The 18409-nt window shown below is 47.1% G+C and overlaps 1 protein-coding gene across 1 annotated transcript; it reads left to right on the plus strand.

The window, feature by feature from the left end:
• Positions 1-449: 449 nt before the first annotated feature.
• LOC146960609 (uncharacterized) lies at positions 450-17238 on the plus strand (the record flags this gene model as incomplete). Its single annotated transcript, XM_085772234.1, has 15 exons — positions 450-691; positions 1208-1322; positions 1980-2062; positions 2173-2340; positions 3431-3567; positions 3636-3775; positions 4602-4770; positions 5631-5827; positions 6420-6453; positions 7255-7476; positions 8242-8554; positions 11795-11911; positions 16537-16636; positions 16871-16927; positions 17040-17238. Coding segments are annotated over exons 2-15 (2050 nt in total), but the record flags the coding sequence as incomplete, so codon positions are not given.
• Between the last annotated feature and the right edge of the window lie 1171 nt (positions 17239-18409).

The raw sequence follows: 18409 nt of genomic DNA on the forward strand, positions 1-18409 counted from the left end.
GGCAGCCAGCATTGAATTTACCAGCTCTGTGAATGTAAAATTCAAAACCAGAGCACTTCACATTGTAGATAGGGTTAATTACTAATTAATGCAACACATACTTTTGAATGAACTAATCGATTTTTGTCCATAGACAACATTAAAAAGTTACACAGTGGGGCTTAATTAAATCAGTTACTCTTCTTACAGATTCTTGTAAACATGTTTTCCTGTAAAGATGAAGTTTTGATTATTAAACTTATTGGTGACTTGTATTTGTTAAAATTCTCACCGTTTTCTTTTGTTTTTAATCAAAGACACTCAAGTTAGCTTGTCAATAAAATTTAACTGATCCGCCATTTTGCCGCTTTTTGTCTTTTGTAAACGGTGGGGGGTGTTTATAAAGTTAAACAAAACGCACGTTGTTCGATGACGTAACCACGCTCTGTGACGCTGCGGATGTTGTCGTCTGGCATCTCTGGAGTGTTTTCGTCTCGTCCACAGCAGCAGCTGCAGCCACAGAAACGAGACAAATGTGGTTTTAAAGTTCATTTTTACATTTTTTTCTTCATTTGTCATCGAGCGAACAGCGCGTTGCTTCCCGCCACATGATCCCGCCGAAGAGTTTAGGACCGTTTAACCGGAAGAAGAAGAAGAAGTCCAACAGCAGCTAGCTTAGCTTAGCTCAGCTCGCTAAGCTGAGACACTGCAGGTGAATAAGATTTTAAAAAAACATTAAACTATCAGATTTCACCATGAAACTGAACAGGTTTATCTCTCACATTAAGACAGTTGTTTTCTGTATTACACGTTTTGTCAAATTTAATGTTTAAATGTATAAAAAACGAGGCAATATCTAATGAAATATGCACCAATTAGCATACATTTCCACTTCTGGAAGTGCTGCTGAAGTGGAGATTTCTAGCTCTGAGTCTGAAAAACTCTTTCTTAGAAAACGGCCTTTAAAGATTTGGACTGTAAAATTACAGAGATTGTTATTGTCAATTGTACTTTTAGGATTTGTTGTTGATACAAAGGAAATGACATCATTGTTCAGGAGAGAGCGAGAACTTTGAATTTAGGATAAATTTATAGACAAAATGAAGTAAAATGAAATATTTCTACCTTTTCTTTCCACTATTCTGAAAGAAGAGATGTTAAGGAAGAAGAACGGACCAAAATTCATGACAGTATATGTGTTTGATTGTGTGTGTGTGTGTGGGGACAGGATGGCGTCTCCGTTCAAAATCCCGAAGAGGAAACAGTCATCAGACGGCGACTCTGCCCACGTCCACCTGCGGTCACCGCTGTCTCGCCTCCACAGCACGCCGACACAGTTTAAGGTGGTACAATATTATTATGATTCACCTGTCAGTGTCTGAGGTGGTGTTAAGGTGGAATGACTGATCTGTGGGTCTGTCAGTCAGTGTGTTTACATGGACTTGAGGATCCGGTTTTTGAGTTTGTGCATGTAAACTTCAGATCAGAGCTGCAACAATTCATCGATTAATCCAACAGTAATCAACAGTAGTAAGAGAAGAGGAGTAGTAAACCAACAGTAGTAAAAGTATTACATTAATCATCAACTATTCTGATAATCTAATAATCAGTTAGGCTTAATAATCAGTTCGAGTAGTTAAAAAAAAAAAAAAAAAAGGCCAGATTCTCTGATTCCAGCTTCTTCAATGTGAATATTTCTGGTTTCTTTGTTCCTTTATGACAATAAACTGAGTCTCTCTTTGGTTTGTGGACAAAACAAGACATTTGAGGACGTCGTCTGGTGGTTTGAGAAACACTGGTTGATGTTTTTAACATTTATTAACAATTTATTGACCAAAGAACTGATCGATTAATCGTTTAAATAATTGGTAATGAAGATAATGGTTAGTTGCAGCTCTTGGTCAGAGGTGAGATGTTGTTGTCGCTCTCTCTTCCTGTTGGGAAACTCAAGTCCATGTGAACTCACTGAGTCGTTCATGTGTGTGGTTCTGTGTGAACAGGGTTATGGGGCCGAGTCCAGCAGAGGGGGGGGCAGCAGGATGCATGCTGGGAACTCTCACGGCTCCGCCACGGACAGACAGAGGTTTGTGACACACACACACACACACACACACACACACACAGAGAAACAGAAACAACGCTGAGGTTTCCCAGCTGCCCTGAACGTGACACCGTGTCGTTATTGTTGTTCAGAGCGCCATCATGTAAACTTTCGTTCAGGGACGAGGTGAAGACGCTGCTGGGACTCAACACAGCCGCCGCCGCCACGACAGCCAATCACAGAGCTCCGGGGCTGGGGCGCTCCACGAGCCAATCACAGGCGGCGGGGCAGAGGGCGGAGCCGTGGTCGACAGCCAACGGGTGAGTGAGTTCCTCCAGAGAAACGCAGTGCGCCGGATAAAGTCAATCAAGTTTTTTGTATATATCTTTATTCTTTATTCTATTCTTTTATATAGTATATGTGTATTTATAGTGTGCGTATCTTTTGCACCAGAATATTTGAATTAATTCTATTTTATTTTATTTTATTTTATTTAAATTCTTAATTCTCTAAATTCTTATTCTATTCTATTTTTGGTACCTTTATGTTTGCACCAACAACAAGTTCCTGGTGCTCTAAACTGACCTTTACTGCTCTGACTCTGAGTTAACTTTGAATTATTTTCCCCAAATTTAACACTCGGTCTATCTGGATCAGACTGATCCAATCCAACTGAGCTTTGAACAACTGGGGATCTGGGATCAAAGTAAAGATGGATTATTGATTATTGATCCTGGATAGAAAAACAAGGGATTTAAACATCCGGATCATTTAGATCCAGATTAAACCAGCTGAACAACTGGAACCTGGAGATCGATGAACTACGGAAACACAGACACAGAGAGAAAGATTTATTTATTTATTTTCTCTTAAGTTTTTTATTCTATATACTGTATACTTTGTAGTTCTTTATAACTCTGATGTTTATTGTTTTGTTTCATTGTGTCTTTGTGCGTAGGCAACATAGTCTTTGTGACAGTCATGCCAATAAAGCTGAATCGAATTGATTTGAATTGAATTGACTGAGAGTCAAGAGCCGAAATTAAAATCAAACAGAGACTTTCTAACAGTGAAGGTGATAATTAACAACTCAGAGTCAATAATCATTGGTTCTAAATAAACGGTTGTTGTGTAGTAATAATAATAATAATATACATTTTCATAATACATTTTCTTTATAACGTGCTTTTACTAGTGCTCAAAGACGCTGACATATAAAAACAACACGATTAAAATACAGAAACAACGTAGGGTATCAAAAAGATGAAAAGATGAAACTCATAGACAGAAGAAATGTTTAATATTTAATACATATTTAATTTACAGAGAGTTAAATCATGTAAAATAATTGAAAGAATAATAATAATAGAATAGAGAGAGACTGACGCTGTCCCTCTGTCCGTCCACCAGGTGGCGTCCTAAGAGAGCGTCAGACCGGCTGCTGCAGCCTGAGCTCAGCGTTCTGCGCCCGCCGCCGCCGCCACAGCAGAAGAGCACGGACCAATCAGGTCCGACGGGAGCGTTATTGATTATTAGTCGATCAGAATGATAATCAATGCAGCAGCAGTTTAAACTTTATTGATAATGTATTGATTTGTTTTATTTTCACCTCCAGGTTTGTCGTTGTTGTCATCGCCGTCGTCTAAAATCATCTCCGTGGCGACCGTGGACTCCCTGGCGAGGCTGCGCGGTGAGGAGCATGCTGGGAGTCAGAGGAAGGGGGCGGAGCCTGAACAGGACGCCGGCGAGGAGAAGGTAACGCTCCGTCTGTCTGTCTGTCTGTCTGTCTGTCTATGGCAAGCCATTTTATCATTTAAAAGCCAGACTGGATATGTGTTGCAGATATCTGTCATTCAGTTTTGCCTCTTGTCAAAAAGAATATTTCAGATCCACAACTACATTCTTCTTAGGACAAATGACGTCACTGTAACCATTCATGTGTATGGGGTTTGTCATCACAGATATCTATAATTCAGTTACACATATCCACTATGTGAATTACAGATATCTGTAACTGAATTACGACTAGTACTAATTCCAGTTTGAGATATCTACAACTTCATTCTGACTAGTCATAATTCCAGTTCCAGAAATCTTTAATTCCCCTCAATTAAAGATATCTACATGTCCCTTTTCAGATATCTTAAATTAAGTTTTGACTAGGTGAAATGACGTTGTAGATATCTCAAACTGGAATTAGTACTAGTCGTAATTCAGTTACAGATATCTGTAATTCACATAGTGGATATCTGCAACTGAATTGTAGATATCTGTAATGACAAACCCCATACACATGAATGGTTACAGTGACGTCATTTGTCCCAGGAAGAAAGTAGCTGTGGATGTGAAATGTTATTTTTGACAAGAGGCAAAACTGAATTACAGAGATCTGGAATGAAAACTCCAACTATTCAAAATGTGGTTACAACAAATCAGAAAGACGTTGTTCTACAATGTTAATTCCGGAGAGTCAAACTTAGCTTTTAAATGTTAAATCCGCTTGCCATAGTCCGTCTGTCTGCAAACACTGATCGATCAATAGATCAATAGATCAGTAGATTAACGGGGTATTGATCCCGAGGCGTCGCCGGGCCGGAGGCGGAGTCTGGACCGGACGGCGTGGAGGAGCAGCGCCGTCGCCATCGCCGCCGCCATGGAGGAGGCCAGGGAGGCGCAGAGACGCAGGTGGAGGGAGTTCAAGGAGAGGAGGACCAATCAGACGCCTCGACAGACGAGGACGACGGAGCCCAGTGAGTCGATCACCGATCGATCGATCGATCTTCCCCTCTCTCCCTCCTCCTCCTCATCTTCCTCTTCTCCTCTTCCTCCTTCTCCTCCTCCTCCTCTTTTCCTCCTTTTCTCCTCCTCCTCCTCTTCCTCCTCATCTTCCTCTTCCTCCTCCTCTTCCTCCTCATCTTCCTCTTCTCCTCTTCCTCCTCTCCTCCTCCTCCTCTTTTCCTCCTCATCTTCCTCTTCCTCCTCATCTTCCTCTTCCTCCTCTCCTCCTCCTCTTCCCCTCTCTCCCTCCTCCTGCTCATCTTCCTCTTCTCCTCCTCCTCTTCCTGTTCTCCTCTTCCTCCTCTCCTCCTCCTCTTCTCCTCTCTCCCTCCTCCTCATCTTCCTCCTCTTTTCCTCCTTTTCTTCTGTCCTCCTCTCCTCCTTTTCTCCTCTTCCTGTTCTCCTCTTCCTCCTCTCCTCCTCCTCTTCCCCTCTCTCCCTCCTCCTCATCTTTCTCCTCTTTTCCTCCTTTTCTTCTGTCCTCCTCTCCTCCTTTTCTCTTCTTCCTGTTCTCCTCTTCCTCCGCTCCTCCTCTTCCCCTCTCTCCCTCCTCCTCATCTTCCTCTTCTCCTCTTACTCCTCTCTTCTTCCTCCTTTTCTTCTCTCCTCCTCTTCTCCTGTTCTCCTGTTCTCCTCCTCTTCCCCTCTCTCCCTCCTCCTCATCTTCCTCTTCTCCTCTTTTCCTCCTCTTCTCCTCTCTTCTTCCTCCTCCTCCTCTTTTCCTCCTTTTCTTCTCCTCCTCCTCCTCTTCCTCCTCTCCAATCAATCAATCAATCAATCAGTCAGATGATGATCAAATAGATATTGATCTGTGATCTGTTTCTACCTCCAGTTGTGTTGTCGAGCGAGGAAGAGGAAGAAGAGGAGGAGGAGCAGGAGGAGCAGGGAGGAGGAGACGCATCACAGAGCGCCGTTCCAACCGACCAATCAGAGCCCAGCGTCCACACGGCGCCGCCCTCGTTCCTGCAGCTCCACTTCTCCTCGCTGCACGCCGGCCTGACGCACGCCCTCGCCGCCGCGGCCATGAAGGTGTGTTTCTGTGTGTGTGTGTGTGTGTGTCTGTGTCTGTGTGTGTGTAACCGTGGTGCATTCACTGTCAGGCAGCTGCTGTGGGACTTCACAGTGTTTCTAAACTCTTCCTGTTTTTCCACGTCCTGATCCAGACACACACACACACACACACACACACACACACACACACACACACACACACACACACACACACACACAGACACACACACTTGTATTGTGTTGCTTTAATAACTCACATGTGTTTTTCAGCTTTTGTTTGTTTCATTGTGTGTGAGTGTGTGTGTCACTGGAAAACACCTTGGTCGGTTTTGGCCTGAGAGACGCCAAGCTGTCGTCATGGCAACGTCACCAGAGCCGCTGTAAATGGTTATAAAGTTCTTAACGAGTCGTTAACGAGCGATGGAGGAGACTCAGCAGGAGGTGCAGGAGGAGGAGGAGGAGGAGGAGGTGGGGGGGGGGGCAGGAGGCAGGAGGAGGTTAGTGGGTCAGCGTGTCACAGGGGGCGGAGCTTCAGCTGCTGGTCAACATCTGCACCATAAAAACAACACAAACACAATGTGTGTTAACTGTAACTCTCTGACTGTTGTAGGTCACTGAGGACGGAATCATCCTCCCTCTGACAGGTACCCACCTCCTCCTCTACTCCTCCTGCTCCTCTACACCTCCTCTATTCCTCCTCTTTACCTCTATTCCTCCTCTACACCTCCCCCTTCTCCTCCTCTACTCCTCTATTCCTCCTCTACACCTCTATTCCTCCTCTACACCTCCTCCTTCTCCTCCTCTACTCCTCTATTCCTCCTCTACACCTCCTCCTTCTCCTCCTCTACTCCTCTATTCCTCCTCTACACCTCTATTCCTCCTCTACACCTCCTCCTGCTCCTCCTCCTCCTTTCTCCTCCTCTCTCCTCCTCTTCTCCTCCTCTTCCTCCTACTTTCTCTTTCCTCCTCCTTCTCTCTCTCCTCCTCTCCTCTCCTCTTCCTCCTACTTTCTCCTCTTCCTCCTACTCTCTCCTCCTCCTCTCCTCTTCTCTTCTCTTCTCTCCCTCCTCTTCCTCCTCCTCCTCTTCCTCCTCCTCCCCTCTCCTCCTCTTCCTCCTCTCTCCTCTCCTCTCCTTCTCCTTCCTCTTCTCTCTCCTCCTCTTCCTCCTCCTCCCCCTCTTTCCTCCTCTCCTCTTCCTCCTCCTCTCCTGCTCCTCCTTCTCCTCTTCTCTTCCTCCTCTCTCCTCCTCTTCCTCCTCTCTCCTCTCCTTCTCCTCCTCTTCTCCCACTCTCCTCCTCCCCTCCTCCTCCTCCTCTCCTCCTCTCCCTCCTCCCCCTCCTCTCTTCCTCCTCCTCCTCTCCTCCTCTTCCTCCTCCTCCTCTTCTCCTCCTCCTCCTCCTCTCCATCAGGTCACATGACTCCTCTCTGTTGCGTCTCCTCTCAGTGTCTGGGGAGGAGGAGGAGGAGGAGCCAGTGGAGGTCACGGTGGTGGCGTCCCAGGTCAGAGGTTACGGCGTGTGGGACGGCGGTGAGGTGGCGAGGGGCGGAGCTCTGCTGGACGGATGGACAGGCCCCGCCCCCTCGCTGCTGTTCCTCTGGGTGACGGACGCTCAGGCCAGACTGCTGCAGAGAGAAGTGGCGGCGCTGCAGAGCCCCGCCCCCCCAGGTCAGACCACGCCCACCGCTCAGTTTCATCAACATCCCATAATAATAATAATCAGCTGTTAATAGGTCAGATGAGTTCAGTAACTCATTGAAGCTGCAGTCGGAAACTAAAGGGAAGTCGCTCTGTTGTTTCTCAATCTGGAATATTTCTCCTCCTCTTTCTCCTCCTTTTCTCCTCTTTTCCTCCTCTTCTTCTCTCCTGCTCCTCTTCTCCTCCTTTTCTCCTCTTCCTCCTCTCCTTCTCCTCTTTCTCTTCCTGTTCTCCTCCAACTCTTCCCCTCTCTCCCTCCTCCTCATCTTCCTCCTCCTCTCTTCTCCCCTCTTCCTTCTCTCTCCTCCTCCTCCTCCTCTTCTCCTTCTCTCTTCTCCTTCTCCTCTTCCTCCTCTCCTCATCCACTTGTTTACCCCCTCTCCTCTCCCCCCCTCTTCTCCTCCTCTCTTCTCCTCCTCCTCTTCCTCTCCTTTCTCCTTTCTTCTCCTCCTCTTTCCCTCCTCCTCTTCCTCTCTTCTCCTCCTCTTTTCCTCCTCCTCCTCTTCCCCTCTCCTTTCTCCTCCTCTTCTTCCTCTCCTTTCTCCTCCTCTCTTCTCCTCCTCTTTTCCTCCTCCTTCTCTTCTCCTCTCCTTTCTCCTCCTCTCTTCTCCTCCTCCTTCTCTTCTCCTCTCCTTTCTCCTCCTCCTCCTCCTCCTCCACCTCCACCTCCTCCTCCTCCTCCTCCTCCTCCTCCTCCTCCTCCTCTCCTTTCTCCTCCACTCTCCTCCTCTCCAGGTCCTCCCTGCTCCTTCCTCCTCCTGGTGTTGAAGGAGCAGCTGGAGGAGCTCCAGGCTGCTCTGTTGGCCTCCATCTTGGACATGGAGGAGTACAAGAGGGGACGCTGCTCCTCCTCCTCCTCCTGCAGTGGCCTGACCTCCCCTCTGAAGTGGAATGACGGGCTGCTGCTCCTTAAAACCTGTCCTCCTCCTCTGGACCAGCACCTCCTCTCCCTGCTGGGCCAGTCAGAGGAGTCCAGCCCGGTGAGGAGGAGTCAGAGGAGGAGGAGGTGCAGTCTGAGCTCCTCCGGTCTGCAGCAGCTTCCCACCAGGTCAGAGCAGTGACATGAAAGAGGTTTTATTTTCTGTTCCAAACCTCATGAGACAATATCTAATTAAGTATGTGCTAATTTGCATATATTTCCAGAACAGAAATCTGAACAATGGATAAAGCTACTTTGTTTTATCTTGTCGACATATTAGAGTCTTTAGTTTTTACAGAGGAGGATTGTGGATATCTCTTTTTATTAGGGCCCGACCGATATGGATTTTTTGGGGCCGATGCCGATTACGATTATTAGGGGGGAAAAAACCCGATAACCGATTAATCGGCCGATTTTTTATTTTTTTTGAGTTTTAAAATTGTATTACTATAATAATATATCTATATATATTATATAATATATAAATTAGGGCTACCTGGTCGACCAAAAAATCATTAGCCGACTAAAATTTCATTGGTCGATTGGTTGCATGAAAAAAAAAAAAACATTTGAAGCCCTGTCTTGTCAAAATGAAGTCAAAATCAATATGGGCTTTTATTTTGAAGGGCCAAATACAGGAAGTCATGACACGTGATACTTTTTTGTTGTTGTTTTTTTTACACGGCACGGCGGGTCTCTCTCTCTCTCTCTCTCTTTTCAATCAAAAGCGATCAGCGGTTGCTGCCGTGCCCTGCACCGTGTCACAGCGCTCACCGGCGGTCAGTCTCACAGCAGTGTCACGGAGCAGAGACATGATAGTCCCCGCTGCAGTCAGAGTCCCGCACCGCTCCACACCGCGGACCCCCCCACCCGTCACACAGCCTCAGCTCAGTCACTCACCCTCATCTACTGTGTTTATTGGTGATAAATGAGCATACTGCCGTGCCGGTATATAACGGTAAAACCCGACCCCGACCGGCTTGTTGAATCTCGGACCCAACACGGCCGGAGACGAGCATTAATTAATTAATTCACAACCCGACCGCGGTAAAAAAAAAAAAAAAAAAAAAAAAAAGGGAAACAGAAAGCCAGTGGCAACACTGGTTTTGAGACAGATCAGTCACTCTGCTGTGTGCTGTGACTGAGGTGGTAGTGGATGGAGTTTGTCATGAGGTCGGCGCCGGTGCAGGGGAATCTTTTCAAAGTAAAACCAAGTTTTATTCCCTGCATTTTATTCCTGAAAATATCGGCGACAATCGGCGAGTTTTGGCCGATTACCGATTAGTCTCAAACGGGCTATAATCGGCCGATTTAATCGGCTCGCCGATAAATCGGTCGGGCCCTACTTTTTATCACTCTGTAAGTGAGAAAATACTGTCACCAGCCCTAAAACATCTACTGTCTCCATGTTTTTAGTAATAAAATGTTGTATAAATGAGGCTGTGGATGATATATCAACAATCCCCTCTGTACAAACCTTCAGAATATAGAAAGGGATCAAAGTGGAAGGTTTGGTGTCTGGAAGTGCTGCTGAAGTGGCGATTTCTAGCTCAGAGTCTGAGTCTGAAAAACTCTTTCTGAGAAAACGGCCTTTAAAGACTTGGACTGTAGAATTACAGAGATTGTTATTGTCAATCCTACTTTTAGGATTTGTTGCTATGATACAAAGGAAATGACATCATTGTTCAGGAGAGAGAGAGCTTTACAATTACACCTGACATGACATGGCTCAGACTAACTCCTGGTCAGAATTTGTACCTCATACAACCCCACTTCAAAAAAGCTGGACTATCCCTTTAGTCCTGGTCCAGGTCCAGGAGCCGGTTGCACCACCTCTCACTAAGTGTTTACTAACCTTAGTAAATGTGTAAGTGTTTACTAAATCAAGATAAATTAAAATGGGTTGCACCAGTTTTACTAGGAATCACGTAGAGCTTTTTTTTACATTTTGACATAACATTTTCTTTTACTTATGACATTTTGACATAACATGTTCCAGCAGTAGGTAGTATACAGAGCTGCAGTCTAGCTCTAGACAGTACATACAGATTACGTGTGTGTCTGCACGTGTCCATATTTGTCCGTCATGAGTGAACAACAGTCTCGTCTTGTAGCCTGGCATGTCACAAAGTCACAAAGTGGTCCAATCGACAGAGAGCAAAAGTCCAGTGTACTGATTATTTGTTGGGATGGTGTGAGAGCCCTTTTATGCCATTTTTCTTTTATTCATCCGTCTCTTCTGCAGCTTTTGCCGCGCTTAACTTCGCCACATCCTCCAGAGATATTTACTGTCGGTATCGTTTAAATACGCGACCACATAATGTGGATCAGGGACATGCTAACATTAGCTGCGGCAATTAAGCACGGGTCCGAACGTGGCTCTACCTACGTTGCTACGTTACGATACTTCGCTACGGGGTCGATGCAGAATGTGGTTGGGGACACAGGTCAAGTACAACGGTACTGTGAAATAGAAATACCACAACATTGCCGGTGTAGGTACCAAATGTGTCCGCGCTGCCAGATTTGTCCAGGGCCGCGACTGGCGATGACGTGGCGCATCGTGATTGGTCATGAGGATTTATAAAAGTTGTAGGTAGACGAATGTGAGCTATTTATATTTTCTTATGATAACATTAAACATTTACACAGCTAACAGAGACGAAAATGATTAAAATACTGTAATTAGCGCGGGCGTTCACGAACGTTTGTTTAGCGTTGCCTAGGAGATCTGTGCCAAATCTGCCCAGAGTGTGTTGTTGAGCCAGAGACAGGTCTGGAACAAAGTTCATTTTCTCCTGAATTGTCTGTCTGAAAATTGCCATTTTGGTGTCAAACTGTTGAGAAGAGATGTGGCTTGTGACAGATGATTTAGTCTGGGGCAAAGTGACTAACTTCACCAACATCCGCGGTAGCATCTAAGTAATGCATTACGCCACCACGACCAATCATGATGTGCCACGTCATCGCCAGTCGCAGCCCCGGACACATCTGGCAGCCCGGACACATTTGGTACCTACACCGGCTTCCCGGATGTGGTGGCATGTGTCAATGCGGGACGCACTTCAAAATAAAAGCGCCCAGCTGTTCCTGTGTACATTCTGCTCCGCACGCTGATTGGGTAGCCAAGTTGTTGTCATCACTTCATGCGACTAGTGACCTGCTAGTAACCACTTACGCATTTACCAGATACGGGATTGCATAAACTGGTCTGGTGCAACCGAAATTAGTAAACAACTAGTTGCAAACTAGCTAGTAATTACTAAGGGTTTAGTAGCGGTTTAGTAATGACTAAATCCTCAATTTAGTAGAGAGATACGCCAACCTGGTGCAACCCCACCCTGGTCCTGATCCCTGTCCCCGTCTCAGGTTGATCCAGTTCCCGGCTCCTCCCTCCAGAGGAAGGATCTCTGTGACCCAGGAAGATCTGTCCTGTCTGGACGCCGGAGAGTTCCTCAACGACGTCATCATCGACTTCTACCTCAAGTCAGTCACACACACACTCACTCACACACACGCGGAGGCTGTTTTCGAAACCGCATACTATATACTTCCATACTGCATACTGTCCATACTCCATACTGCATACTCATCGATCAGACAGTATGCAGAGCGTTTACACTGCAGCATAGGCTACTACATAATAACCCATAATGCACTGCGCTGAATCAGCAGTCAGAAGCTGATTTCATTTTAGCTCTAAACTCTGTAAATATATCACTTTATCAACATTTCAAACATGTTTAGGTGAGAAAGTAGCCGTTTAGATCAGCAGTGTGTCGTTAATTTGTCTAAATACCAGCTGTTTACAATTTTCTTCAGACGAATTCAGCGCTACTCAAGCTAGCTGTTGTGACCAACACACTTCAGGTTACTTTCACAAAATAAAACACCCGCTGCCCTTTACATAGAGAAAACCATGACGATAGAATTTGTGCTTTTACTTTGAAATAGGAAGCTAACCTACCCTCGATGTAGCTAGCTTGAACCAAAATAAAGCGTCTTTGCTTGAACCCTCCGTTTTGACCGATCTCGTCCCGTTAGCGGCATTTGACCGCTCAAGATGCTTTACCGGAGAGTTTTGTCAGCTCTGAGATCGGCCCGGTTAATTGTAAAACATTTATTTATTGGTGTAAATGTGGTGTTATCTGTGCATAACGTAGGCTACAGACCCCAAGGCAGCGCTGCTCTTCTGTCCAACCATGGGTTTTTATTCAAACAAACTTCTGCTACTGCCACAATTGTTAGATTTCATCAATGAGACCAACATTTACCCCCTTCACTTCTCCGAAAAACATCGGGGCAAACTTCTAAACAGCCGTCGTTTGGATAAACTAACCGCACACTGGGGATCTAAACAGTAACTTTCTCGCATGAAAAAATATGAAAACTTAATATAGTCACATAATAACAGGCTTCAGCAGGAACATTTCTGTTTTCCTGTTTAGTTTTTTTTTTTTCTTGTTCGCGGTAAAGAAAAGACGATCCGTGACGTCACGTTACGTTGCATCTTGGGTAATTTGAGTGTGAGTAGCAAGCTCCTCATGTATACTCAACATTCTGGCGAATCTCGTGTAGCTGCCATCCGGGAACTTCTCGCATACTCAGACTCGCATACTACGCATTCGCAAGTATGCAGACACACAGACAAACACACCCTAACCTCTCCTCCTCCTCTCCTCCTCCTCCTCCTCCTCCTCTCTCCTTCTCCTCCTCCTCCTCTCCTCCTCCTCCTTCTTCCATCCTCCCCAGTACCTCACTCGGTCCTCCTCCTCCTATCCCTCCTCTCCGTCCTCTTCTCCCTCCTACCTCTCTCCTGCCTCTCTGTGACTCCTCTCTCTCCTCTCTCTCTCTGCCACATTCTCCTCATCTCCTTTTCCCTTCCTTTTTCTCCTCTCCTCCCCTCTTCATCTTCTCATCCACGTGCCACTTTTTCCTACTCCTCCTCTCCCTCCCTCTTCTCCTCTCCTCCTCCTTTCCTTGTTTTCTCTCTCTCTTCTCCCTATCACCCCTCTTCTCCTCTCCTTCCTTTCCTCATCCTTCCTCTCCTATTCTCACTTCCTCATTCTCTCACTCCTCCTCCTCTCCTCCTCCCGTTTCCCCTCTCCTCCTCTTTCTCCTCCTTCCTCCTCCTCCTGCCATCCTTTCCTTCTCCTCCCTCCGATTCTCTCCTTTCTTCTATTTTCTCCTCCTCCTCCTTCCTCCTCCTTCCTCCTCCTCTTCTATCCCTCCTGCTTCCTTTCCTACTCTCCTGTCCTCTTCTCGGATCCTCCCTCCTCCTCACTCCTCCTCCTCCTCATCCTTCTCCCTCCTCCTCGCCTCCTGCCCTCCTGCCCCTCCCCTTCCACTTCTCCCCTTTGCGGCCCTCCTCCTTCCTCCTTCCCCCCTGTGGCTCTGCTGCTGCTACTGTCCTCTCCTCTCCTCCTCCTCCTGCTCGGTTGCCTGCACTTCTCCTGCTGCTCCCTCACTCCTCTCCTGCATGGTTCCTCACCTGAGGGAGCGGTCCTGGGTCTGTGTCTGAAGCGCTGTCACGACTTCAGCAAGCTGCTTCTTCTTCAAACAGCTGAGCAGACGGCGAGCAGGGTGCCGAGCCGGAGAAGGGAGAACCACGCAGACGGCACACAGCCTACGGGAAGCACGCCCCCCCGCCCCCCCCCACCCCCACCCGACCCCACTCCGTACCGTAGTCACATGACCCTCGTGACCATTTAAGTGACGGTAAACCGGCAACACCGATGGATAACCTTGAACAAACCACAAACCCGAAACAAAGAAAACCAGGAACAACATACAAAAAAATAACCAAAAACCTCAGGTTCGCCAGGTGCTTACTTCCCCCTTCTGTTCTGTGTCCCTGCCACTGTGTATACTCAACTCCACTTCAGGTGGTGAAACAAACAAGAAAATCAAAAAACTAAAGGAACAGTATAGTGCGTGACAGCCCGTCTAGACATACAGAAAACGTATAGCCGGCCGGTGACCTCTGGAACCCTGAGATCGACCCCCGCTCTGCACTTGAGACCACCACCCGGGTCAGTACCCTCTCCTGTACCCTCTCTGACTGGACATTGTTGTTGGTCTCCCCTCCTCCTAGCCGAGAGTAGTACCCTCCCCCCCTCCCTCCCTCCTAATCCCCTAGAAGGGAGCGCAACGGAGGGCGAGTCCTCCCCAAGCGAGCGAGAAAAAAAGAGAGCCCTCCTCTTCCCTGAGCTAGCTGTCCCCTCCGGTCCTCTCCCACCTCCTCTCTAGCGACCCCCAAAAAAACCCCCCCCCGCAAAACCTCTCCTAGGCGAAAAAGATACCACCCCCAGCAGGCTAGCGGCGAAATCCCATTCCCTCCCTCCTAAGGCGAAAAGCGACAACCCCCCCCCAATCCCTCCCTCCACCCCTCCCTCCGCTCTGACTCTTGGTGTCTCCTAGACTAGCGAAAAGCGATCGAAACGAAAACGCTCCTAAGGCGACAACCCCCGCTCGCCACACAATGAGTGAGGCAATCAGAGGGTGAAGACTTTGGACGTTGTCTTACACTTCCATCATCCTCTCTTCCTTTTCAAATCTTCACTCCATTCTTCAATCTTTTATAGTTTATTCTTCTCGTTTTTCTTGGAACTATTTTTTTAAGATGGTTGTTTATTGACTAGACTAGGTTTGGGGACTGTTTCTTGGACTTATAACTTTTTACTCTTTCTTCTTGTTAATCTTTAGATTTTCCTCTCTTTCGACTTCATCCTTTAAGAGACTAGGACTCGGACTGCATTGGACTCCGCCACGTTTGACACATCCTTCCACCAAAAGAAAAAGACTGTGGCTATTTATATATTGTTTCTGACCTCCCTCTTTTTTTCTAATTTTTACTTATTTCTTTTAAAGACCTATGTTCCTTCTACTTCCTCCTTCTTTTTTCCTGTTTGTGGTGCCCTCTCCCTTGTCAATCAAGAGTAAAGACCGAAAAAAGCATCAATGTGAAACATTGAAAAAACGCACTCCTGATAACACCTCTAGGATAAAAAAAACAAACGCAAAAAGCAAAAACACGCACCTCCACTGCGAACCCTTCACCTAAGAACAAAACCGACCAATACGCAACCAACTCAAAGCAACGAGCAGAAACTAAAGCACCGCACGAAAGCACAACGCAAAAGACGCAAATACACGACGCCAGCCAAATACAACGAGTGCACCGCAAGCAGCAAAAACAAGCCACTATAACCACGCAACCTAACCAAACCTCCTCTCTGCCCATCCTCGAAAACCAACACGCTAACGATATCGCAAACCGCACCTGGGGGGGGGGGGGGCGGGGGGGTTAGGGGGGGGGGGGGGGGGGGGGGGGGGGGGGGGGTTGGGGGGGGGGTAGGGGGGGGGGGGGGGGGGGGGGGGGGGGGGGGGACGGGGGTAGTGGGTTTGGGCATTGGGGGGGGGGGGGGGGGGGGGGGCAGTGGCGGGTGTTTTGTTGTTGTTGATGTGGTGTTGGGGGGGGTGGGGAGATATATGGGGGGAAAGGGGGTACAGTGTGTTTTCCACTGGTCCTGGTCTGGAAAGGAAGAACTCTAAAAAAAAGAAAAGCTTCAGAGATACGAGAGCCCAAATACAGGTGAGGAGGAGGAGGAGGAGGGGGAGGGAGTGGGGGGGGGATCTGGAGCCGAGTGTGGTGTGTGTGTGGTGTGGGGGTGGGGAAGTTGGGAAGCCAGTCCTGATTATTAAAAGTGTGTGTGTACAGATGAAACGATTGCTCCGTCGTTACTCTAATTGGAACTCGTAAAAACTCAAGCGACTGTTCCCTTTAGAGGTAGCTCAGTCTTTTATTGGGTGGAGGGAATGCTGGCAAAGGAGGAGGATAGAGGTGAGTAGGAGGAGGGAGGATTGAAGAGAATGAGAGGATGTGAGGAAAGAGAAGGAAGGTGGAGTGGAAAGATAGGATGTTAGGATGAGAGATAGGAGGAAGGTAGGGACAGGAAAGATGAAAAGGAGAGGAGCGGCGAAAGAGAAGAGGGTAGATGCGTCTTAGACCGCCCCGCACGTCTCCCGCGGCCCGCGCGCTCTAGCGAAGTCCGCAGGATGGCGCCCTGTATGGAAGTCTTCTGCGGAACTCAGGTGTGTCCGTGTTTCAGGTCATCGGAGCGAGCAGCAGGAAAAACCTCCTTTAGCCGCATAGAACGTCCGTGTGCACAGCTCGCTGCCCGCAGCGCCAGGCCGTACCAAGCGGAGCTTGTACCTGCATTTTTATGGTGAAGGGGAGCTGTCAGTGTGTTTATTTTGCCGGAGAGCTTCAGGGCTTTTATTTTGACGGGGATCCCTTGTCAGGTTTCTTTACAAAATGCCGTGCGCTGTCATGTTTTTTTTTGAAGGTGAAGCTGTCAGGCTTTAAATTTTGAAGGTGAACGGTGGGGCTTTTATTTTGACAGAGCTGTTGTTTCCTGTCTAGGCCGTGGTGTCCTGGTCCAGGGATTCTTCGCTGAAATGCTGTCGTACCACGACATCGTCTGCATGGCTCATCAGAGAGTGAGACACACACCCACAACACACAACACCACACCACACTTTGCCTCCTCCTCTCTGTCCTCTCCCTCTCCTCCTCCACCTATAACACTGTAACACCCGGTCCGTCACTAAGGCACCCGCCCCGGCCCTGTGCACACCGCAGGTGGAGTGGAGGTGCGGCGCCGGACCCGCGGCTCTTTACGGCGAGTCGGTGCCCGAGCTGCCGTGTTCGAGCCTCACAGCAGACAAACAGCAGCGACTGTGGCGTTTACCTGCTGCAGGACGCCGAAGCTTCCTGCAGGTTAACCACGGTCAACCACTCAACCTGGGAGGTGGGGGGTCTTATGGTAACAGGGTCAGATACATACACAATGAAACTGTAAATCTGAACAACGATTCAGTTAATCAATCGCTCAGGCCTCAGCGATCGAATCGAGAAACGGAGCTCTCTATTGGCTCCCCAGAATCCGTCTGTGCACTCGACCTCCCGGTGTGTCTGACAACTGTTATTCCGCGGCAACGGGTCCGTCGAAGCGCGAGGAATCCGTAGGTCTGATCCGAATTGGGTACGATGCCAGAAGAACTGAACGACGTGCAAATAAGCCATTCTACTTCCGTCTAATTCCTGTTCCTGTTTTTGTAAATTAAAAGTTATTTATTGATAATGTTTGTGTCGGCTCTTAGTGTAAATCATCAATAACCAACAAAACTGATCTATCAACAGTCAACCGTCAAAATAAGAAAGTGTAAACTGCTTCACCGTGTCAGTCTTAAACCTTCACCGGGAACAGCGATCAGGCGTCTTGATTTTGAAAGGCTAAATGCTTCATGGGCACAGCAGCAGGCTCTATAATTTTGAAAGGCTGCAAAAACTAAGACGAAGCTCGTCCAAGAAAAACAAATGTTGTGGTTGAGGAGAGATAAAAACAACTTCAAGAGAGGAACTGGAATTAACGAGTGGTGATGGAGGGAGGGAAGAAAGAAAGAAAGAAACAAATAAAGACAAGAAAAGAAAACAAAAACAAATAAACAGATAATAAAGATCACAAAGATAGAGTAAAACACAAATAAAGATAGCCACAAAGAATAATAAAGACACGAAAAGAAACAAATAATAAAACACACGGAAAGAAATAAAAAGACCAAGAAAGAAAACCAGCGACAAAGACCACAAGGAAGAAAAGAGTTAAAGACAGATAGTCAAAGGTAACAGAGTAAGAATAAAGACGACCAGAAAGAAACAAAAAATAAAGAGAAAAGTAAAAATTTGAAGACATTCATCAAAAACAGGAGAAGAAGAAAAGAATAAAAAAGACAACACAAAGGAAAGTAAATAGTGAGGAGAGGAATGTCAAAGGAACAGAGGAGAGAAAAAAGAATTGGAAAAAATTAGAGACACAAAGGAGAGGAAAAAATAAGAAACAGAGATAAAGACAACAAAGGAATGAAAGAATAAAGCACCCCAACAAGGAAGAGAAAGAAGAGGGAGGACAGACTTCAAAG

Source organism: Trachurus japonicus, unplaced genomic scaffold (genome assembly GCF_045865225.1).
Source record: "Trachurus japonicus isolate A0001 unplaced genomic scaffold, Traja_1.0 AP030182.1".
Taxonomy (NCBI): Eukaryota; Metazoa; Chordata; class Actinopteri; order Carangiformes; family Carangidae; genus Trachurus; species Trachurus japonicus.